Source organism: Apteryx rowi, unplaced genomic scaffold (genome assembly GCF_003343035.1).
Source record: "Apteryx rowi isolate R43461 unplaced genomic scaffold, aptRow1 scaffold_406, whole genome shotgun sequence".
NCBI classification, from domain to species: domain Eukaryota; kingdom Metazoa; phylum Chordata; class Aves; order Apterygiformes; family Apterygidae; genus Apteryx; species Apteryx rowi.
Window position 1 is genome coordinate 158,213 of NW_020450588.1, and position 24,237 is coordinate 182,449.

General features: G+C 38.8%; 1 protein-coding gene across 6 annotated transcripts in view; it reads left to right on the forward strand.

The window, feature by feature from the left end:
• The window catches only part of STAG1 (stromal antigen 1), a 154,353-nt gene that overhangs the window by 75,014 nt on the left and 55,102 nt on the right, over nt 1-24,237 (forward strand). For all 6 annotated transcript variants that reach the window (XM_026075538.1, XM_026075542.1, XM_026075541.1 and 3 more), the window contains 5 exons: nt 7,936-8,059; nt 14,736-14,834; nt 19,507-19,586; nt 21,639-21,746; nt 23,924-24,038. In XM_026075538.1, the coding sequence (XP_025931323.1) occupies nt 7,936-8,059; nt 14,736-14,834; nt 19,507-19,586; nt 21,639-21,746; nt 23,924-24,038 (526 nt within the window). The remainder of the gene's footprint in view (nt 1-7,935; nt 8,060-14,735; nt 14,835-19,506; nt 19,587-21,638; nt 21,747-23,923; nt 24,039-24,237) is intronic.

Sequence of the window (24,237 nt, forward strand, 5' to 3'; positions counted from 1 at the left end):
AGTTGGAAAAAGACTCTACCTTTTATTTTTAATGGTCCTACATACTGTTTCTTTCTTAATCCTCTCACAACCCAGCTTTCCTTTCATATCCCTTGCCAACATTATGTAAGGCCTGATTTTGCTGATTTTGTTGATTTTGTCATAGGAGAGGGGAAGCCCAGCAGATGAATTCTGCTCATCTCTGCCCTGAAAAAGGATGCCCAGGGTGGCACCACTCGACCACTGAGGAGGTGGTTGAAATCAGTTGGGTCGTGGTGGGCTCTGCCCAGCATGGGTAACCCAACTGCTGTGAGGGTGCAGAGAAGGTCCAAAGAGATGGGTGCTCCTAGGTCTGCCCCTGCAGGGTGCATCTGTGAGGAGTCCTCATTTCTCAGGCTTCCTTAACTTCTGTGAAGAGCTGTTAGAGTGTATCCCCAAATATCAGTACTCTGTAGACACCAGAGAACATAGATTAAATTCCTGCAGTCACAACTGTGCAGGGATTTAGAGGGAAAAAATACCTGCATGAAAAACAGCTCACTGAAGGCAAAACCAAGGGAAAAAGAAAAGAAGAAAAAATTTCAAACTATTATCTCCCTCCATAATGATTCTTAAGCATTGCTTCCCTCAAGTAGTTTAAATGATCTCTAAACTTGACATCCTTTTACAGCCCTTAACCAATACACAAATGGTAATGATTTCAAAAGAAAGTTATTTGGATGAAGATTAATTTGATGTAATTTCTTTCCACCATTTGATTCAGACTGTGCTGCAGTGGTTCATGCTTAGTCATCTTTGAAACCTAACCAGCAAGTCCTTGATCTAAAAAATAATAATAAAAACAACTCTTTCACTCACACTGTAGCTGTCTTCCTCCTAGTAAGCTAGTATTGTGGTAAGGTTATATTTTCTTTCTGATTTCTGTAGGTTGGTTTCCAATCAAATGTGGTTATATTGGAAGGTTTCAATACTCAGTACTCACATTTTTAAAAAAGATTCACAAAAATTGCTAATAAATTTCCTAGGTTTCATTTTAGTCTAGTGGTAACAGCAAGTTTGTGTTTAAAAAAAAAAAAAAAAGTCTAAATAAACATGTGCCAAGAGATGATCCTACCTCATTGCTTGTTTCTTTATCTTTTTCCTGAATCRTGTTTTCTGCCTGTTTTTACATGCTTTATGACATACTTGGTTGGACATTGATTTTTTATCATCTCCAAAGCTGAGAGTTGGCAACAAATGAGAGAAATAAGAGCAAATTCAATTAGAGTCAAGTTGCTGAGCTTATGTTGGTGAATAAAAGATGGTATCAAAACGGTAAATAGGCTGTAAGTCACCATGAGGGTAATCGAGCACGAGAACAGGTTGCCTGGAGAGTTTGTGGAATATCTGTCCTTGCAAATACTCTGAACTCAACTGCACGAGGCATGAGTAGAGGCTTAGATGTGATGATTTTTGGAAGTCTTAACCTCAAAATAATCCAAGTTATTTTGTAAGCGTATAATTCTAATACATTTGGTATGTAGTAATACTCTATACCAGTAGGTCAGGGATCTCAAAAGTAACCTTTTGTTGTCGGAGGTTAAAYAGCTAGAAATCACTAACAGGATGCAGATAGACAGATAGACAGATAGATATAAAAGGAGAAGGCATAGTTCTTTATTTCAGTTATATCTGCATATCAGAAATTACTTTGATTCTTTCTGAGAGTCTTGCCACAGAGCTTCTCAGCTGTAAAGTATTTATTAAATGCCTATCACTCTCAATAGTTGTCTAAGATGTCAAGATTTTGTCATTGCTGATTCTCTTTTTGTTATTTTGGTTTATCAATGTGTGTCTGGACACATTTCCCTTTTGGAGGATTAAGATTCAAAGAGTTCTTTTTGTTTTGAGCTCTCAAAGAGCTTTTCCTCCAGAATGTGAATATCCAGCGAAACAGAACAATTAGTTTTATATTCTGGCAGACCTGCACTGGGGTCCTCAAACCGATGCACATGATAGTTCTGTGAATTTATATAATGCAGTGAACCTGTCTCAAGATATTATTCTGACAATGCTGATAATTAAAGGAAAACTTGCCAAACATAGATGCCATCTTTGTCTCCTTGGAAGGAGCTCTTTTCTCTCATAATAATTAGATAGGATGATGGTAGCAAGTGGCATGTTAGTTCCACCATAGAAAACAAGAGCATTGCATGAAAAAAGGGGTAGGAGATATGAGAGGGAAGCCTGGTGAGGAAGAGAGTAAGAGAGAGAGAGGAGCAAGAGGCCAGTCAGCACAGGAAGATGAAAATCCAAACGAAACCGTAGAAAATTCCTTTTCCCTTCCCTAAATGTATTATCCTAAGGAGGGCAGACAACAAGAAGGAGCATTGCATTCTTATATACACTGAGAAACTTAGAGAAATTACCAAGACCATTTGTCTCTTAAGGAAGTCACAGTAAAAGATAAGTGGTTTTATCTCTAATTACATCTCTCTTTACATTTAGTTACATCTTTCTTTAATGAGTTTGACCTCAATATTAAGGAATGTTTAAAAACACACCCTGGTCCCTTTCCTCTGAAGCCATGTGTCAGACTTTGTATAAGCGCAGGTGTTAGTATGGCAAGTTTTTGACAATTCCTGGTTTTAGAGCTGTGTAGAGCTGCAGCTTGGAATTGAAGTCGTGCCTTCACAGCACATAGTTCCTACGTCTGGCAAGAAGGTTGGATAAAGAGCTTAGAAACGCATTACTGAAATAGCTTTTTAAGTAGAAATCTGTGCAGAACTACTCAGCAACGGGAAGGCTGCTCACCACCCCATCCCATGGGCAGCACATGCAGAGAACCGTCACTGGACCTCCTTGACACCAACTCTGCACTCTCTCCTTGCTCATCCTCCTTCCCTTTGGGGATCCTAATTCAGCTCTGGACCTGCGGGAGCCATTCCTAGAACTAGAGAAGACAGTTTGTCCAATTCCCTTTAGAACTACATCTACAAAATGTTTATAAACAGCCAAGCAGCCCAAGAAACAGGCATAGGGGTGCGTGTGCTCCAGTTGTCAATGGCAGTGTGTTGGAGAGCTGCACCATTTCACGTCCCTCAAGTGGGAATGTGAAGAGTCCGTCTCAAAGGACTCCAGTGATGGGTGAGTGACCCTCATCTCTGTCTTTTTAGAAAATCTTTTCATAGGCTAATTCTTATCCCCATCCAGCTGACTGAAACATCCTATCTTTTTCTTCTGTTCTTATGCAAGTTAGCGTGTTGAGTAATATCATGCTCTTCTGGAGCTGATCTGCTCTCAGAACAATGCAGCTGTATGCTACCACTTACTAAGAGTATTTATTAATCAGTATTATCCTTCTAAATGTGAGAAATTCATACCCAGTGATAGTTTTTTCAGAGCTGATTACAGTTTCAGCAAAAACTTCCGTGCACAGTGGATCACAAAATGTTTTCCATTCACCTTGTAGATGTTACTCTGGAGCTTGCGCCGTGCAGAACGTTAAAATATATTTTATGTCCAGTATTTGTGGATACAGCCTTAGTTTTGGTTTCTGTACTGGACTAGTTTCTGTTCCTTCCTAGTAGCATTTGGCAAGTGATACGAGTTTATCTGACAAATTTAAACTTATAAAAATGAATTATGCATGAAATATTCCAGAAGTCTTCTGCTAGTGTTATGATTAGTATTTATTTGCTTGTGTACATTTTCCAAAAACTAAACAGTTAATAGTCACTATCATGAGAAGCTAAAGTAAATTAAAGTATAAAAATTGTAAGAAAAGAATTGTGGTTTAATAACAAGCAGCTGATTAGATGCAGAGCAGAGGTTTAAAGGCTTTTTGGCTAGACAGTGTTAGATACAGGACCATATGGTCATGAAATCTTGCTTAGTGATCCCTGCAAGAAGAATGATTTTTGTTGGTGATACAATTATTCAAAACATGTTTTAGAAAGATGGTCAGTATACTTTTAAGAACTGTATATGGATGGTGGATTTCTGGTTTTCTAGATAATCTGTATTAAATTGTGTCATATTTTTGATGTGGAAAAAATTTCCATTTGAATTGTATTGTGACTTTGGTTACTACACAGAGGAAGCTCTCTTTCCTAGAGGGTTTTTTCTGTCTAGATGGTGGCAGAAAATAATTGATTTATTTCTTAATTTCGTCTTTGATAAACTACCTAGAACGCGGTCCTACATCTTTTGCTGTAAGAAAGGTTTCCTGGATGTTGTGTAGCTCTTGCAGATCTCTTCTGAACCTTTTAAATATCTGCTTTAAAACAGAAGTAATAGCTAGGTGCAGTATTCCGCTAATGGTCTTCTCAAATATACAAGGCTAAAATGATATCCTTTGCAGAATCATTACCTGGCTGGATGCAGTCCCTCATTCCCAGGTGGATGGCCRTATGTTTGGCTTTTTGACAATTTTTTGTTGCATTAAGTACTGCAATTTTGCGCTTCCTCCCTGGAAAGGATTGCCCAGCAGTTATTTGTTTGTGGATCTACTTAAAATTGGGACTCCGTGGCTCAGGCAGCACTCACTGACTTGAATAAGGCTTCCAGAGTTTGGCACTATATTATAAAGTTGCCTATGTCTTGTATTTAGTTTGCTTATAATTTAATGAAAATCATAAGACCGTTGCTAGACATTATGGACACAAATGACATTGTGTTCTGTTTCTAGTCACTCTAGGAGGCTTAATTCCAGATGTACCCCAGGAAAATAGAAACTTAAGAGCAAATCATTCTCCATGAAAGACCCATGTTCTCTTACATATTTCACCACCTATGGACCAGAGTGTTGAGGTCCAAGGAATTATTTCGGTAGTATTGCTTATAAAGATTCTTCAGTCACTTTAAAATGAGGATTCAAGTGTTCAAAGAATAATGAGAAAGGATTACATAGTTTGGTTTGGTTTGGTTTATTTGAAGGTATTTATCTCACCAAATTCCCTTTTCAAGATTGCTGTAGTTTGATCAGATGACCTCAACAAGTCAGATCAAAGACTGGAATATTGTTATACAAATTTCTTGTGCTAGAGAAATTGTTTCAGATGTTTCCTTATTTATATTCCTAGATATATAACTATATATATGAACATATATTTGTATATTTGTACACACATGTGCACACACACAGCTATGGCTGAAAACTGGGAAAGCTACAAAAACCCCATCTTGTCCAGCTTTGCAGAAGCCCTCTTGATATACAATGTTATAATTTTATTTAAGACGTTTAATTTTTTACAATATTACTGTCCTGAAGCTCATCTGCAAACTAATTCGGATAGGCCACCCTGTATGTAATATTCTCTTGGTTGTGTGGTTTACTGCCATCCACTGAACCTAATCAGTCTTGAGCCTTTCTTACATTAAGGAAAATGATGTTCACTGAGATAAATGAGTGGAAAATTGGTGTCTGCAAATTCTCCTGTCTCTCTAGCTACTTGAGTCTCTTTTACCTACAAGCATCGTGGTTCTTTCCCATTTTCAGCTGTACTGAAAATGTTAAATTTTCATTATACTGAACCTCCTAATTAGTTGGATAGGGGTTTTATTTTTCTTTCTTTATTATAAACAGCAGCTTGGAGTGAATATTTGTCCATAGTGCCTGGGGATCTCTGAGCAGCTTTTCAGTCAAGAAGCAGTTTTTCACTGTCTGTCTAGGAAAGCTTGAATGCATTCTTAAAGAACAGAAATTTTCTTGATTTTTGGCCAGCGGTGCTGCATGATTAAATAGCTGTTGACACTTGGGTTCTTTTGGGGGTTGACCATTAAATCCTTCCAAAATACTTCACAGTTAATAAATTAATAAGGAGGTGAAACAACCTACTTGGATCTGGGGACTCAAGCTGTCATCCCCTAGCAGAAATGTCTTCATGGCTAATTTGTGACGTTCCATACGTGGCTCCCGTTTTTGGTTCCTACTTATTGGTGTTTCAGATTGTTCTTTAAGTCTTGCATTTTGATTCCTTCCATCTGTTTTATTTTTTAAATAGTTTAAAAATAATTCCTCGTAAGAGAATTACTAACCTGGTTTAGTGTGAAGTAACGTACGAGTAGAATAGATGGATGTATTCATAGTTTTGATGGAATTGCCTTCCCCATAATGAATGCAGTTTTTATAGTACAAACCCTTTAACATAGTATTTTAGCACATTCATCCTAATCTAAAGTTCTAAATCTAAATTCATCCAGTATCTAAAACCTGTTTGCACAATGCCTGGTAGGAACAGCTCATTTAATATCCTACCCTGTTTGTAATGCAGCTTGTCTGCATCATGGATTGGCAATTACCTTCATTTTGGAGCTGCAGAGTAACTGTCCTCTGAGAGTTTGCCAGACTTGTTTTAATTATTGCATTTAGAGGCTGATAGAATAAATGTGTTTCAGAGTGGGCAGAAAGAAAAGACGCTATTGACTTGATAGGATTCCTACAAGTTTTCCTCTAACTTTCRTACATTAAGTGCATGTGTTATGCTGTGATATTGATACAGTCTTCTCCTTATGAGGTATGAAGTAGAAGGAAAAAAACAGAGACTTGATGGCAGAAATCTTGCATCTATTCGTGTGTGATGCTCTGATTGTTTGCAGTGTCCGTGTAAGAACCACGTTTTTCACCTGGGTGTCTGGAAAATTATGTATGGGAGAATAGCACCTATTGACATGGACTGGCCTGAAGGTTGGAAGGACATAGGCAGTTACAGTGTGGAGTAATCAGTTTTGTTATACTATTTTGTGTACGAACTTATGCAATAAGTATCGTGAGCATAAGACTGGGAACATTTTATCTATATTTTGTAAAATGGTACGGTTTAGGAACAAAAGAATTTCTATCTTATTTTACGATTATTCTCTTACTCGAAGCATATAGGTTTTTTTTCCTAAATCGAGTTTCATTTTGGGGCTCTGATGGTTCTGTTTTAGATTGAAACTGATGTTGATTACTTTACCAAAAAAGACTTTAAAAAAACACAGAAAAAGAGTCTCAGTTGCACTCAAGGCCAGCGCTAGCGAAGCACCGGACAGTGCCTTCCCTCTCGAAGGTGGCTCCTTATCATACAGCCGAAGTTTGGAAGTGGGAAGCGGTGCCAGCTGGAGCAGCACAAGCAATTTCTCATAGTAACAGATGTCTTGGAGATGAAATTACTAAAGGGCCAGATGGCCCCCATCCCTTTTCTCATTGTTTAGCTGTCGTTCATTATTATTAAATATGCCATGCTCTGTGTCAATCAGGCAGGAAAGTGCCAATCAGACCAAAGTCATTTCCATCCTTGATCTCTTTAGGTGATCTCTCCAGGCTGTTCCTGCTGCCCCACCTCACTAAATAGCAGCCAATTCTGTCTGAGATCTGGCTTTGCCTCGTCCGTCATTTGCCACAGCTAGAATGTAGAAAAGGCAAGAAAAAAGGAAGAAACCAGTGCTGACGCATAAATTTTCTCCTGGGTTTTGTTATAAGGACTTTCCTATACTGTCACAAGACCAGTTTGCAAACCAAATTCCATTCTGCCCTTCTGCCAGGCTTCGTTAGTCCATCAGGAGGCCTCCACTTACAGCCCGGCATTAAACCAAGGGACTTTGCCACCTTCCGCGTTTCTCTCCACCTTGGAATTGTGAAAGTGGCTGTCTAGAAAAGTTTGTTGCACTTGTATTCATAACGCAGCTTTGAAAAGAGGGAGGAAAAAGATGGAGTAATAGATTGAGAAGTAGAACAGAGTGAGAATTTTTTGAGATAAAGGAAACATCCTATCCGAATGTAGAGGTATTGAGATGAACAGATAGATCAGTGAGTTCAAGGACATAAAGGAAGAGAAAATCAGTGAGGCAGCAATAGAGGAGTGACATGCTTCTACATAGTGAAGTTCATCAAATGCTAGTAAAAGCAAAATATAATAATAGAGCAATGGGAATGAGAGGAAAACAGTATGTGTCTGTAATCTGGTTAATACTTTTTTTTTTCCCCCCTAATAGTGATGCTATTGCTGAGATTAGAGCTGTCTGTATTGAAGAAATTGGTGTCTGGATGAAAATGTACAGTGATGCCTTCCTGAATGATAGTTATTTAAAATATGTTGGTTGGACACTACATGACAGGGTAAGTATTGTCTATTACTGAGCATAGCAGAGTATACTGTAAATAGCTGGCGTTCTGTTAACCAAAACATGTTTAGTGTATCATCTTTGATTTATAAAGAGATTCTTCTTCTCTCTTGCCTGTCATTTACCTTTTGACCAGCTTATTTCAGTGCGTGCACTTAAACCAGGATACGGTAGTCCCAAACTGCCTGCTGATTAATGTGCTTTTTCTGCATTCAGTTTCCACTGGAATATCTTAATAGAAATCTTTCTCACACTTCCTTTCTTCTGATTGCAAGAGAAAGAGAAGTCTCCTAAGATCACCCCTGAGAACGTCTGTGTCTGAAACAGAATGGAAAAGAGATTTCCAGATGTGTCTTCTGTTGAACATTTACATTGCCCGATAGTTAAAGGAAAGAGAACTTTTTGGGTCCAAGAATTAACCAAGCAGGCATGACTGGCACCACAGCCAGYGGAGTTCTCATCAACTCATTTTCCCTTTGCTATTTTAGGTTTATTGATGTTCAACACCAGCCTGCTTTAAAGGATGCTTATTCTTTCTCCACGTCTTGAAAGCTTCCCCCGTTTTGTCTGGCAGGAATGTCTCTTTATCAAGTCAGTCTCTTGGTGCCAACTTAGGAGAGCTCAGAAKGTTATTTGTGTTGGTCTTGGAGTGCAGCCCTCTCCACCAGCCATCTCTCTGGCCTTTCTGGCAGCAGAGAGGTTCTTCAAGGTTTTCTGTAGCTTCTTTTTCTGCAAAAATTGTTGAAAAGTCAGGTGGAAGCAAAAAGATTTGTATCGGGAGGTTCTTTTCTACCTGACCACTGTTCATAGCACCAGTGGTATCTGTGACCAGGCCTACGCACCACTCGGTTCCTGCAACAAGAGTAGCCCTTTCCTAACACTTCCTAACGCTAATAGAACAGGGTTTTGCTCTGCTACCTATAGGGTYTTTTCTATAGCAAGAATCAGCTGGGCCTAGCCATTCTCCCACTCTTATCAAACCCACTAGAAATACTTGATATTTCCTAACAGTATCCAGGAAAAACAGACAAGCCTACCTATATTGTTGCCATGATCGTTATATTCCAGCATCGTAGTTCAGACTATTCTTTTTTCAAGTAGCACAGCTGGAAAAATTAAAAGATTGAAAGTTCATTATGATGACTTGCACAATTAGTAGTTTACAGCTGATTTCTTAAAAAGATGATGTCTTCAAGACAAAAGAAATTGTGCTGCCATGGGTTCTCTTGCTTTAGCCATAGCTGACAAAGCCTCTGCATCTTCCTTGGTTTGGACCATAAATTTGCCTGTTACTATTTGCCTGTATGCTTTGAAGACTAGATCTGTGATGACTTTCCTCTCTAAGCCTGTTGTTCCCCAACTTTCATGTTAGATCTCATTGTTACAAAACTTAMTCAGGAAGATGATCTTAGTTATTGCTGCAAGCAACCCTGACTGCTACGTACCGTACCCTAGAGCCACTACGCTTCCTGGCGTTAAAGCTTAGACATGGAAACATGGTCATCACAGTGCTTTGAGGGGCAGAGCTGCTGCTCCATCTTTGCGTCTCATTCTTATCACTGGTGCACCTCACTGGTAGGCATGCCGCCTCAGTTGGTGACCATCGCTTGAAGATGTCAAATCAGTGGGGAAGTCRACTCAGGTTGGAGGATTAGGTTTATGGTGGAGGGCTTTATTTCAGAAAGGCTTTTAATTAAAAATTACAAATGAATTATCCCTTGAAACTTCATCCTCATCCAAAAGCATATTTTTTCCTGGTGTTGCAGGTATTTGAGACTGCATGCCTAAATTCACCAGTGGATTTTTTGGAGCGTGCTCTAATCCTAGCAGAAGATTTCCACAGAGCAGCACTGCCAGTGGCAGAGCAGATTTAGCAGTATTGCACGTCGCCKCTCTCGCTCCCCTTCTAGTATCTGCGAAGTGCAGCCGTTTCTCACGTACCTCCCCTTTAGCCATCTGTGAAATCCAGCCATTCCTCACGCACTATCTGTGACTTTTGTCAGCTTCTCCTACTGTCACCTCCAGCATTTTCTCATGTCATGTCCAGTAGTTTCTCACATCTTGTTCAGTTAGCTCAACCTCAGGCCAGGGCCTAGACATCTGCCTGCAGCCCTAACATATCTGTAACCTCAGCTATCCTAAAATAGAGTTAATATGTTTCTTCCATATTAGGCAAATTTTATATTACAGTATTATAGTAAAAATWAAAAAAAAGGGGGGGGTAAGAAGAAGGTTTGCATCTGGTCCAGACGCAGCAGGCTGCTCTCCCGCCTCTGCTGTTCGTAGCATTTATTGCGGCAGGCCTCAGAAGTGCCTTGGATTTCTCTGTCTATAAATCACTAACTAATCTGAGTGCTCTTACACTGATATGCATGCTATGTAATTTTTTTTTTTATTAAAGTTGTGGTATATGTTTAGTGTATAGAATGAGACAGATTGTAAGWAGAACAAGGCAAGAGTCAGAGGCCGGTGAACCGAGTGTCAAAGGATGAAAAGGGAGAGAAAGAGAGAGATTGATTTGGGGAGGCACAGAAAGGAGGAGGGAAGTGGGGTGGGAAGAATATATTGGAACAAGCAGRAATAAGAACAAGTCAGGAAATGCAAAAAACATCCAAAAGCACAGGATCCCATCATTTGTTAATAGTGTGGTTTTCACTGGCAGCCCCTGGAAAGCTTGTCTGCCAGTAGCCAGGTCCCAGGTCATGGTTTTGCTTTGCTTTGACCAGGAGGTAATTTTTGCTATGATCAGTACTTACGATATTGAAAAATTGAAGGCTGAGGCAGTAGTCATAAGGCATTTCCATTTCATATGAACAGAAGTCAGCCCAAAATGATTAACTGCTTTGGAAGCTTGCTGCTGCTAAAAAGAGAGGAGACAGCAGTGCAGGAGATAATGACCGGTTTCATATTCTGCATACRAATTACAAATTAAACCACAGGGAAAACCCAGTTTTTACACTCCTTTGTAGTAGCTCCAGTGTAGTCTTTCAGAGGTAGGATACAGAACTTTAGTTCTCTAACTTGGAATATTTTTCTATTCTGTATGTTAATCCTGTCCCTTTCCCAGATTTCAGAATTCCAGATGATTTTTTTTTTTTATGGGGGATTCCTTTCTCATTTAAATATGGGTTTCTAGTTAGGCCTTTCTCTCCTTTTAAGCATCTTTTTCATTACCATGCATCTGGGAGGATGAATTAAAATTATATAAAACTGTAATATAATTGTATATAAAACACCTGTTTTAAAAAATTGTTAAATCAAATTGTCCAGTCTTAATTTTCTCCTCCCTCTATCATGCACAGAACTGTTTTGAAACCGTAGTGCTGTCTCTAGATTATCCAGGCAATCCCGGTTCCTAACCCAACACCTTACACAAAGAAAATGCCTTTTCTTTCTTTGCATATCTCTGCTTTGTTTATTGTCTGTTCTGTGAAAAGAGTGAACCAAGGGTCCTGTGGAACGGATAGTATTTGAATAGTTAATAGCGATGGCATCCTAACTTATAAGGATGAAAGAGCTGAACTTGTTTATATAAAAACTGTATAGAAAATGAAATCGTAGTTTTTCCAAACTTCTGAGTGCTTAACTTTACATAATCTCCTTGGTACGTAATTTCCTTGTTTTTTGGAAATCTTGAGAAAACCAAAAATGCATCAGATGGTATGCAATATCTTCATAAACGGTATTCAGCTGCTCCGTGCTCCCGCCCAGAAGACGTCCTCCCATAGGTACTCGTGTGCCCCAGAATATTTTACATGTTTTTCCCTGGAAGCGTCGCTTTTTCTGTTGTGAATCAGCTGACCATCTCACCATACTCCACACTAGCGCGTTAAAATACTGCACGCTAAAGCACAATCATCCCGTACCCTGTGGGSTTGAAGGTATCCAGCAATTTGGGTCAATTTTCTGCACGGACGAGAAGAAACAAACCCAGAATGCAGGCTGCAGAAATGTGCTATGGCAAAGATCTGAGCAAAATAATTATCTATTCTTAAATCGTTGTAAGCAGATAAGTAACAAAGTACACTTGGCCATCAAAAAAAGGAATCGGCAAAATGCAAAAGAAGAACCCTGAAGCGTGAAAGGAGAGAAACATCGCTGCTGGCTCTCTAGACCACCACCCAGTTAGAAAATTTTTAAGAATTGTGTTTGTGGGGGCTCCAGAAGYGTAACCATCTTCACGTGATCTGAGGAATATATCAACAAGAATAGGAAAAATGGAGTTTTTGTCATTTAGCAGTGTGGATAAATAGTTGCTATTTTTATTGCAGGTTCTAATTTCAGATTGTAAAAGAGAGAAAGCATTAGCAGTTAGATATTACAATACAAGGCAATTTCTCATATTCATGAAAAAGAATTTAAATTAACATAAATATAATAAAAATAAATATAATTATCTAAAACCTTTTGGAGAGAAGGGGAATTACAGGAATAACTGGACTAGAGAAAGAGGCATATATAAAACTAATTCCCACCCACTTACTTCTGTGCTAGACAGGAAATTCCTACTGTGTTTCTTTCCCCAGAAACACTTGTGGTGCTAAAAGCTCACGTTAATGCTCACTTTCTATATTTTGGATGATTCTCACAGTTACTTATCTCATCGGTCTGGTGTGTTGATGGTCCTTGGCACATTTCCCCTCTTTCCGTTCTGGACTTCAGCACAGCGCGTGCAGATACACCTTCACTGCTGCCTCCCTCGGTCTCTTGTCCAGGTCGCTGCTGTTGACGCTTACCTGGAGGTTTCTGGCACTGATCTCCGCTGACTCTGTTTTAAAGCCTTCTTAACAGGATTAGCAAGATGATGCTCTTCTGTTTCTCAAGTGAGGAATTCTTGACCAACAGTTTGAAAACAGACTTTTCACTGTCAGAAAAAGTCCCTCTTTATCATTTGTCTGCCAGGGGAGGGAGTCATTTTCAAGGATGCATCTGTGTCTCCCGGGCCTTTGCTCCCAGCTAGAAGGATCTGCCGTAACACTACCTATCTCTCTTCCACGCTTGCTCCCAGATCCTGGCGGTCATTTGTCTTCTGCTTGGGATCTGGCCACACAGATGAGCAGCAGGAGGCTGTAGCTGGGTTCCAGCATGCTTTTTTTGGTAGCATCTCAGCTTCAGCCTCCTGGTAGACCATGCAAGTATCAGACGTTCACAAGTGTACTTGCTGTCTACCTTGCTTGATTGGCCCACTTATGACCTACAGAGACCATCAGTAGCATGCCTGAACTCAGCTCTGTGAGACTGCTGATCCACGATGTTGGGTGAAGTCCACAAGAGCCATCCTGACTGCAAGACCGAGGAGCGCAACCTTATCCTTACAGGCCTCAACTCTTGTTCCTGTTGGCACTGATTTTTCCTGTCTCTAACCAACTGAGAGCTTTGCTTTTGGGGACTATCCCACTGGTCGAATAACAGACCATCTGCTCGAGCAGGGCAGTCTTCAGTGCAGTTGCAACTTGAGACRGCTGTAACTAAACCAGCTACCCTCGCCGCTGCTCCGTGGTGCTCATTACGTGCCAAAGCTGGTACTGATCCTTCGGGGCTAAACAAGTTAAGAGCGTAAGAGGCTTACATCGTCTTCTGAGGATTAGTGATGACTTCACGGATGCTATCCCTTCCGAGTGCCACGCAGCAGAGCACACTCGCCRTTGCTGGTGCCTCGGCAGAGGTACCGTTAAAAAAATAACAAACAGACAAGCAGTGTCTCTCTGCAATTGTGCTTATTTAACATAGAATACTTCTGTGTGATCCATCACATCCACATAAAGCTTTTCAAGAAACTGCTCTTCTGTACCTTCTGTTTCAAAAAAAAAAGTGTTTTTTTTTTTTTTAACTTCTGTTTCTAAGTTCCTTCAGCTTCTGGCTTGAGCAGCTTTTTAAATGCAGAATTGGTTATAAAATAGACAGACTCACAACTCAAGTCCTGTAGATTTGGAGTTTTATTTGTGAAGTTCAGTCATTTGCATTTTTTTTTTTAATCAGCTTAAGGCCTCACACATGGTAGTGTACTTACTTTTATAAAATACTTTGCCACTGCAGTGAGCTATATGGAATATATTTGAGCAAATTGTGTTTATAACATTTTTGGTGCCTACAAATATTTTTCAGTGAGAATTCCAGAGTAATGAAGCCAGCGCGTATCCCTCTGCCTCTTCTTGGGGAAAAGGGAAAGACGATGGCTCAGAGATGGCTGAGTGAAATGTTTTAGTGGGCTRTATACAGCCCGTGCTCAATCATTTTGAACACCTGTACGTTGATTTTAAACACTATCTATCAGACGAAGTTACCTATAATCTCTTTCCTAAAGATAAATAGCTGCACTGTCTTCTCACCAACTACATTGAGATCATGCATCTTTATTTTGCATTTACCTATTACGTTGTTTCTCTAGCTTATACTGTGGAGTTGTTTGAAAGGAAACGAAACAGTAACAGACATTTAACTGATGCCATTTTAAATTCTTTGTATATGCAAATAGGGAGAAAATTTAACATTTGTTTTGTAGGCAGCTGCATGTGGTTTTTGGTTTTTAGCTGAATTGCAAATTGGCTTTGGTAACTCATTTGCATAAAGTTTTAAATGTACATTAAACAAATTGCAAGATTATATTATTTAATATTCATGTGCATTTGATTAGGGTATTATTTTGGCTAATCTTAGTGTGTTTTATTTAGCAAGGTGAAGTGAGGTTGAAGTGTTTGAAAGCTCTTCAGAGTCTGTATACCAACAGAGAGTTATTTCCCAAACTGGAGCTGTTCACTAATAGATTCAAGGTAAGAGGAAATATAATTTTTGGAAGGACTACACAAATTAAAATATCATCCATCTCATGTTGCGGTCTTTGATTCACGTAAATTAAGCGCAAACATAAACTCATCTGCTTGTCACTCATCTTGTAACTACAATAGTAAAACTGTATTACTGAATGCTGAGTTTAAGGCAARTTCATTTTACAGTTTTTTATCTTGTAAGATTTGTCAGGCTGGGCCAGGATGGTTATTTATCTGTTTGTATTATTTATTGATGGCTTGTTCATTATCATTATTCAATCTGCTTGTGTGTATTTAATTTTAAAGTTATTGAATTTTAAGGACTTGCGCAGGGTGCTTCACGCCTTCTAAAATGTATCTGAAGGCAGCAGCCTGACGAAGAATGTTGCTGAGATGCTTTTTAGCTGAATATCTTAATGAAAATGTGGCTGCTAATTCACTTTTTGGCGTGACTGCTTTACTTCACAAGTGAAGTATCTGGAGAGCTGAGTGTGGAAATGCTGCCATGGTGCTGCTGGGATGCTCGGGGAGGAAAGCTTTCYGGCCCTGTCACCATGTCAGCTGGTGCCTTTTACCATCACTTTTGTGTTTTRGAGAACACGTAGCTGTAGTAAAGGCGACCTCCCCAAGGAAATATTAATTTAATTTATTTTCGTTTAAATCAGGAATCTAAATGCTGATGAAAAATTCTGTTTAGAAAGGAAGTGGAGATTTAAATTCTCTACTCATAAACAAAATAACTACTGTGCAGCAGACTGAAAAACTTCTCATGTGTAGGTTTTATGTTGCTTCATTGCTTTCCTCTGTCATTGCCGTTAATAGTAACTCCTTCAGAATAGTTTGATTTGGAAAAACACAAAATACAGAAAACTTAGGATATCCTCCCTGTATGTAAATCATTCATAGAACCATGATGGTAACCAGTCTTTCACTGCATCCATTTGAGGGATGGAGGAAAAAAAGAAATTGCTTAAATGGCAATAAAGTCTAGATATTAAGAAAAACTTTCTGTCCAAAGTGATAGGTATATAAGAGAACAGACCACTTACAGAAGTTGTGGAATCTCCTTCATTTGTGGTTTTTAAGGGCAGATTAAATAAATATCTGTCAGGAATGAATGAGGTATGTTGACTTTGAAGTAGGAGATGAAACTAGATTGTTTTCTGAGATCCCTTCAGGGCTTATATGTTTCTAATTTTCTAAAGTTGATTTCTGTGGCTATTGCAGTAAAGACAAAATTTTCCCTTGTGGAAGAGCACCAGGCAAACAGGGATGGCAGAAGCTTCAGACTTTGGACCACTTCTCTACTCCCTCCATAAGTCTGGTTTACTAATCTCAGGACAACCAGAAATACTAGTTACCTCCCTAGAAAAATGAACCGTCAAGCTCTTTGCTGCCTTTTCTTACTCCTTCCGTGCAGACTTACAGATTTATTTACACCTACTGCTTCTCTCATTTGTTTTTTTCCCAAATAGGCCTCTAAAACTCTGCTGGTCCCTGTATCTGCTTCTGTTTGCTAGAGGATGTGCTGATTGCTTCTCTCGTAACCTTCTATAATTTAATTTGTAGGAGAACATGTTTTGCTTGGAGTCTGAATCTGTGCCATCCTCCAGCAAAACTTTTCAAGACCGTTGGAGGCACTTTGAGAAATGATCACTCTATAATGTGTTTTGAAAAAACTTCAGGAACACGAAACTTCTAAACACTTCCTCCTCACTTTTTCAGAATATAGATAAATTTATTCGTTAAAAGAAGAAGAAAACAGCTTAGCCTGTACATTTTCTGTTTTCTCTTGCTTTAGAAAGACACAAAGAACTCTGATTTCTGTCCAGAAATTCAGAGAATAGGGAACCCTGTTAGGAATCTTTTTCTTCTGTTCCAAAAAATCTATTTTTATTACAAAAATCTGTATCATTATGAATTAGAGAAACTAGAGAAAATGCAAGTTCAAAGTCTGTGCGAGCCTAGACAACGTATATGTTTAACATGGTAAAGATTCACCAGTTTCTGTTTGCAGCCGCATTCAAGAGAGCAGAAAGCTGGCCTTGCCCAAATGACTGGACATCGCTTCACCGCTGTGCTGACCCCGAAGCAGCCTTTGGCGTCAGGGCGGAGCAAAGTTTCGAATTAATGCTTTTTGTATCTGCGATGCATTACTCGAACGCCTTGCCTCCACAGCCCACCCCCTGAAAAGTAACCTAACTGCCGTTCCCATTTCCATGGCTGCTTACTTGTATTTCCTCACCAGACTTTTACCAGCTTGCGCAGTTCAGCTGATACTCAGCTCCATCCATTCAAACTGTCAAGAGGGAGATCTCTAGAGATCTCCTAGTTGTTTAAATATAAGTTARTTTGATCCAGAATGACCTGTATTGGGATGTTAATATTTTACCACCTTCCAGAGAGCTGTGAAGAGCAGTTCCTTATGTTCCTTCTCAAAAGGAATGATGCGTGTTCTTCCCCAGCATTTCCGAGTGTTTCAGGGTGAGCCACTGGTGGTGATGTTTCTAGGAGCAGACGATATTCTAGTAATTAAGCTTAAAAAGGAAAAAAAAAAAACATGTTGTTCATCAAAGAGACTTTTGTTTTCCATCGAGAAATCCTGTTTGATACAAACAGTAATTGAAGAAACAGATGATGAAAAGATGGGAATAGAAAAGGTGGGAACTGGCTCCTCTGCAGTCCATGCTGGAGTCGAGGCACCAGCAAGTTTATCTGCAGCTGTTTAACTCCTGTAGCTCACCCCTGACCCTTTCCAGCTGCGGGCTGCTGTCTCCATGGCATGAGTGGCAGAAGATATATTTGCTCTTCAGCCAGCCTTGTTCACCACCTAATTAATATATTAATCTAAACTGATCTTCATAAACAGTGTTATAAATGCAGGTCAAGATCCAGGCACATGTCTTATTCTACTGCTGTACAGTGGCACAGGAAATTTCTGTCAAAGCAGGTTGAACAGCTGGGCTCTGCGAGTTACTAAACTGCTGAAGTTAAATCTTCCAGAGGCATTAGGTGTTCAAGTCTCGTTTTCAAGCATCCTGACTGGTGCTATCACACCGAGGTGCTGGCAGCACAGCAGAAAAGAAAAAATTACACATCAGCACTGTTAATTTTAGACCTTTAGAGATGCATGATGTTTCTGGCAAAATTCAGAGGAAAGAACAGCTTTGTYGGATAAGAGAGTATTGACACATCAGCCAGTTTCCAAGATCAAAGAGGACTCTGAAGTCAGAGGGTACCTCTTGTTGCGTAGGCAGAAGAGAAGATCCTTTCCACTCCACGCTTTCTTTGGAGGCTTAAAAGGCTTATTATACCTGTGTGCTTTACTCGTTTGTGTGCAATTTGTTTTCTTTTGCCTCCTGTCAGCTCCCAGGAGTTCCCGATGGTGTCCTGGTGTTTAAGATAGACTTTGAGAGGTTGTATGAAATATCACTGAAACTTTAAGAGTAATATCTCTCGCTGTTTTTTCTCCTGATGTTGTTTTCTTAGTTGTTGTTTTTTGGCCAAAACATTAGGAAAATTGGCAGCAGTTGTGCATCTTCTCCACAAACAGAATTTCCTCTTTGGGAAGTTATTTTGCTGTTCGAGTCTCTCTGTGGACATCTCACAGTCTCTCAGACTACCTAGATATAACAGTTAAATGCATCAAATTTCCCAGGAATTTATACGGTGACAGAGGTGCAGTCAGTCTTAACAACACAAAGTATCTCTGCAGACCTCTGTTGTCTGAGAGGTAACGCTGGAGAGACCATGCGTGCTTTACATACTGCTCCTAAATTTCAGTGTTGAAATAAGCATCTGTTGCTTGATGTCTGCTGTTAGCCTTTTAATCCCTGGAAGAGTAGAAAGAGGAGTTGGGCACCTTTATTCTGTACTGCTTTGTTCTTGGTGACTTTTAATGGTGCTTCCTAGAACTTTGTTTCTTTTCCAGTSTCCGACTTCTGTTCTTTCGCATCCCCAAATATCATATAGTACCCAGTCTATCCTGAAGCAGGTCAAGCCACAGAAATCAAATTTTATTTCAGATGGCCMCATTTCTTTTCATTAACTTGATCAGTCAAGTACAGAACGCCAAGACGTGTTGCATTTTTATGGATGGATAAAATTTCTCTCCAGACAGGGAGGACAATATACGTGCATCACATCTCTTTTAGGTTGACAGTTAGCAAAATGAAACTAAAAAGAAAGAAACCTTTAGGAGACTTCTACATAACTACTTAGAAGATGTAAAATCATTACATTTGATTGGAAAGTGGTGTACTTGTTTCTACTAGAAAAGTGGGATGTGAAGTGGGGCCATTTCTGTGCTGTGATCCAACACACATATCTTCCTTCTCAGGAAAGAAGTTTTAAATAAGACCAGTCCAGAGTGGTGCTTCAGCTCCACAGTCTGCTTRCTTGTTTCCTCCAAAACGCACAAGCATAACAAATGTTTCTTTAGCGCCTGTTCCTATTCCTGTGTACTCGTCGGTTGTTCCATTCTGCGTATAGCGCAGAGCTCCCATGGATACACCTTAAATGCTTGAACGATATCAAAGGGTAGCAAAGGGTCCTCACGTGTCTAGTGGAAAGATCTTTCTTGCCTAGATTATTTGTTTTGTCATCTACAGAACTCTTCAGCTGATAGCTCTTTGTGTTTGTTTTGTTTTGTCACTGTAATAAAATTGCCTTTCAGGATCGCATTGTATCAATGACACTTGATAAGGAATATGATGTTGCTGTGGAAGCCATTCGATTAGTCACGCTAATACTTCAGTGAGTATTTCTCAATACTTGTATGTTCTCTCTGAAAATTACCTTCACCAGTAATGCTTAATTGACTTGATTTCTTCACTTGTGTAATGAAGTGAATCTCATATTTTACRTTTAGTATGAATTTGAACTGAAAATATAATAATATTGTCAGGAAGCTGAAAAAAGGTATTTGATAATTTGAACCGACCTGCCTTTAGTGGCACGTGGATCTAATACACTGGGATCCAACCACARTAGTCTCATGAGGATGCTGCCGGAGAAGTTCTGCTAAGGCTATATCATATGTTCCCTAAACCATGTGTTAAAGAAAATCTGTTTCAAACAGATGTGTAGAATTTCTGCATCATAGTTTTATACCCAGAGGCTCAACTTCAAAGAGCATTTTTTTGATGCACAGAATTTGGATGAAAGATTAGACTAGCTTTTCCTGTTAGTGAAGAAGTCTGGCTTCAGTTTCTATTTGTTGGTCTTTCTGCTTTACAGATATTAAACTTGGTATATCAGAAGAAAGAGAATCTGATATCTACTTTTATATTGTTGATATTTTTAAAGCAATTATACAAAGTGTGATCATGAAAGACATGTAGAAAATATCTGCTCCCTGCTCTATTAGCCTTGTTTGGGGACACAGTAAGATTTTAGGTGAACAATTTGTCCAGTACATCTCTTTTTTTCCTGACCTGTTCTCTCTCTGGTTGCGTAATGATAAAAATACAGCTAAATGCAAGCTGATGCATTTAGGACCAAAAGAATATGAGTCACAGTTAACAGTACAGGGCAATATTCTGGCAAGTAGGAACTCTGGAAAGGTGTTAGGGACAATCATGATGGGGAACGATGACTTCAAAATTATTTGCAGTCTGAAGCCGAAAGATGGATAGATTCCTGATAAATAAACATATTTGATAAATACTGACTAAAYAAGGAGAGAAGTCACATTATTTCTTTATGCAATATTGGTGATACTGTGATATCATTGATGGAATATTATTGCAGTTCCATTACTCATAGCATTCTTCAACGGTAATGTTGAAAAATGGAGATGATTTCAGAAAACACATGCACAAAATCTGCTTTAAGCTCAGAAACTGCAGAAGGCCTGACTGTGTAATTTACCCAAGACTAGGATAAGAGATGGCTTGCTCTAGTCAAGAAATAATTATAGAAARAAAAAACTTTTTAACATCTTAAATCCAGCAGACCATGGTATAAGATTCAATTCCTAGACATTGAGAATCAGACTGTATACCTATTGGCATTTTTACAAAGTTAGTGCATTAACTTCTGTAAAAGTGACGGACAGTTTCTTATATCAGTATTCCTGTAATTCTAAATGCACGTGATTCAATCCTGCAATGATTAGACATTGATTTTATTGGAGTATCCATAGTGCCAGTTGGGTCCCTGAGACACCATGTGTGGCATAATCTGGTTTAGTTTTCTCCTGCCCRTGTCCAGAGCACTTCTCCGCGCTGCACGAGGGCAGGACCGTCACCTGCAGAGGCCTGGGCTCCCGGGAATGGAGTAGGGCAGGAGACCGAAGGAGGAAAAGGGTTGCCCAGCCCCGACTTTGAATATTTCAAAATATTTTGTGAATTAAAAGTTTTAAAAGCAAACAGACAGTGCCACAGAAGTAAGTAAGTTCAAGCAAGCAATAGATAGCATTTTCCTCATGCAGCGTTCTAGGGTTTTAACTTAATGTTTGATTCTAAGTGTTTGGTATCTTGTAGCATGAGTATTGTAGTTAGTTTGATGGTCTAAGTGGTTAAGCAAGGCAAGATTTCTAAGTGATGGTAATATATTTTCATTAAAGTTATCATATACATTGATATAACTGGGGGAAGAATATCAGACAAACTTTCAGACTTACAAGTCCTTTAAATATCTCTTTATTTGGAAATGGAGCCAAAGATCTTTGAAGTCAGTGTTCCTCCATCTAGGATTTTTATGAAGGGAAGCAACCTTGCAGCTGTCAAAAGCAAGTTATGGGAGGTGAGAGGGTTGTAATTTAACGTTTGTTATAGTTCAGGTGTTACTTTGTGACTCTTTCAGTGGAAGTGAAGAAGCTCTCTCCAATGAAGACTGTGAGAACGTTTATCACTTGGTGTATTCAGCACACCGGCCTGTTGCGGTAGCAGCTGGGGAATTCCTTCACAAAAAGTAAGTTATCCATTATCCATGGAATAACAACAGGTTCGTGACAGCTTTCTAGTAGTGGTAAGGTCTAAAGGCAAAGACGCAATATACTAAAATATCCCAATTTAGCAATATTTCAGGTACTTAATTTGAAACACAGACTTCCTCTCTTGTTTAAATTCAAGACCTAAACACTTAAAGAAACTGAATGTACATTTTTCTTGCTCTAGGACTCAGATAATTTTTACTGATTTCTCAGGGCTAAATATAAAAGGTTGCATATACTTCTCTGTRTTAAAGTTGTTTTAAATCCTGTAGCTTTGCTGAATTACTGTTGTGATATTATAAAGCCTATACATCCCTGGCTTGTCTACCTGGTAAGCAGTCATCACTCTTAAGAACTTCTAAGACAGTTTGTTTCCAAATTATCAATTTTAAGAGGTTTTAAAAGATTTTAATAATTAATAAATTTGTTTCTAAACTCTGTCTTCCCTTAAAAATGTYTTACAGCCTGGTTATGTATTTCATGAAGCCACTATCCCAGAGGAAATGGGCTATAGCTTTTCTGCTGATATGGGTCGTTCTGCATCAGTGACTGTCAGCAGGGCATTGCCACATYGCAGCAGTTAATCTTCTAATTTTAGTGTTAGCTAGATAAGAAGTTAGTTGAAAGTCCTTAATAATTTTCTTTTCCCCTTACGAGTTGAGGGATTAAGTTGAGGGATTAGAATTCTTTAATATACTTACAGAGTATTAATATCAGAACACAGGTTATATAATCTTTCATCTCAAGATACAGATGGAAGAAAAAATCCCTTAAAAATACCGCTTTTCCTTTGTCAGTGTTCTTATCATTTTCCTTGGTTTGTTAGTGATTTAGAAGTCCACACTAACTGCAAGRTTTTCGTGGTGGATTTCCAGAATTCCTTCTCTGTGACCAGACATGTCTGTTTCTTGGAATTAATTTACAAAATTCAGTTACCTTTGGTTTCCTACATGACGWTATACAAGTTGTAGGAAGTGGTTAGATCTTTTTTAAAAAATGTATACTGAAAYACCTCTGTCAGTTAACATGTGACARAACAGCCTGGAAGAAACGGCTAAAAGATAAATGAATTTGTCCAAAGACAAATCTGTATGCTAGTGAAAAGACAAAACTTTATCCTAGCTTTTCTTTGCAATGAGTTATTATGCTGTATTCTGTAAATATGTCTCCTGAGGTAAATAATATTGAAGAAAAATTGTCCCATCCCTAACAACCATTTTTCTCTTGGCTCCTGCTAACACATAAGAGCTGGTATTCTAGCTTAAGTAAGCTAGAAGCTACCTGAGCCATTTGGAATAGGATTGATCTCACCTAATATTGTACATTTAGGTGCCAATTTCTCAGTGTAAGCTGGTCATTAGGCTCTCTGTAGTCAGCGAAGGAGAGTAGATGCTATGATCACTGACTCAACCCTGGGGTAGATGTTTAAGATAATTCAGCACCTGCAGAAGTGCTTATTTCTATCTGTTAATTTATAGCTCAATAGATGAGTAGGGTAAATAAGATGATGTCTGTAAAAGAGAAGTAAAATACAAAATTTGTGCATAACAAATGATATCTGCGATCACGTTAAGCTAGCAAAATTGAATGTTGAGAGCAGTATGAAATTAGCCAGGCATCAGGGAACTCGATGCAGAATGGTTAATTCACCTGGAAAAAAAACAAAACGTTTGACTGGTAGCTTGCTTTATCTTTCATGCTGCTACTGGTACCTGAGCCTGGTTGGGCTAAATGGGATATCARGTATGTTTATACCACATCCCAGTCAGCATGACCACAGTAAAGGTGTACAGCCTTAGTTGCACTAGTGGAATAAGTCCTTCCACCATCATAAAACTTGAAAAATTAAAAATACAGAACTATATAAATCATGCAAATGTATAAAACTGTGCAAACTTCTTCAATATAAATGTGTTAGAGATTTTTTTCCTTGGGTGAAATGCCTCCATCCCTATGAACTTGAAGACTCTGAAGATAAATTCATCCCTTCTGGCAGGAAGAGGTCATACCTTTTTTCCCTTGGCAGAAATAGCTTGAGATATTTTCACTGTGTTCTATGAACAAATCTGCTATAACAAGAATGAATGCTCATCATATTATTGAAGAAATGAGATTTGTTTCGATAAACGTGATAGCTCCTTTTGCTTATTTTTAGACTGTTCAGCAGACATGATCCCCAAGCTGAAGAGGCTCTAGCAAAGAGGAGAGGGCGAAATAGTCCAAATGGAAATCTTATTAGAATGTTGGTTCTTTTCTTTCTTGAAAGTGAGGTAAAAAAATTTTGTTTTTAATCTTTACATGTTTACTAAAACCTGGAAATTAAGTAGTGAATTATCAACATCAATAACAGGTTGTCTTTTTCTTTCCTTTTTTWAAATAATTTCAAAAATACTGTATACCCTTTATCCCATCTCCTTGTCCATCAAGTGAATTCAGGATAAAATCTTCTCTATGTTTTATTTTGCTCTT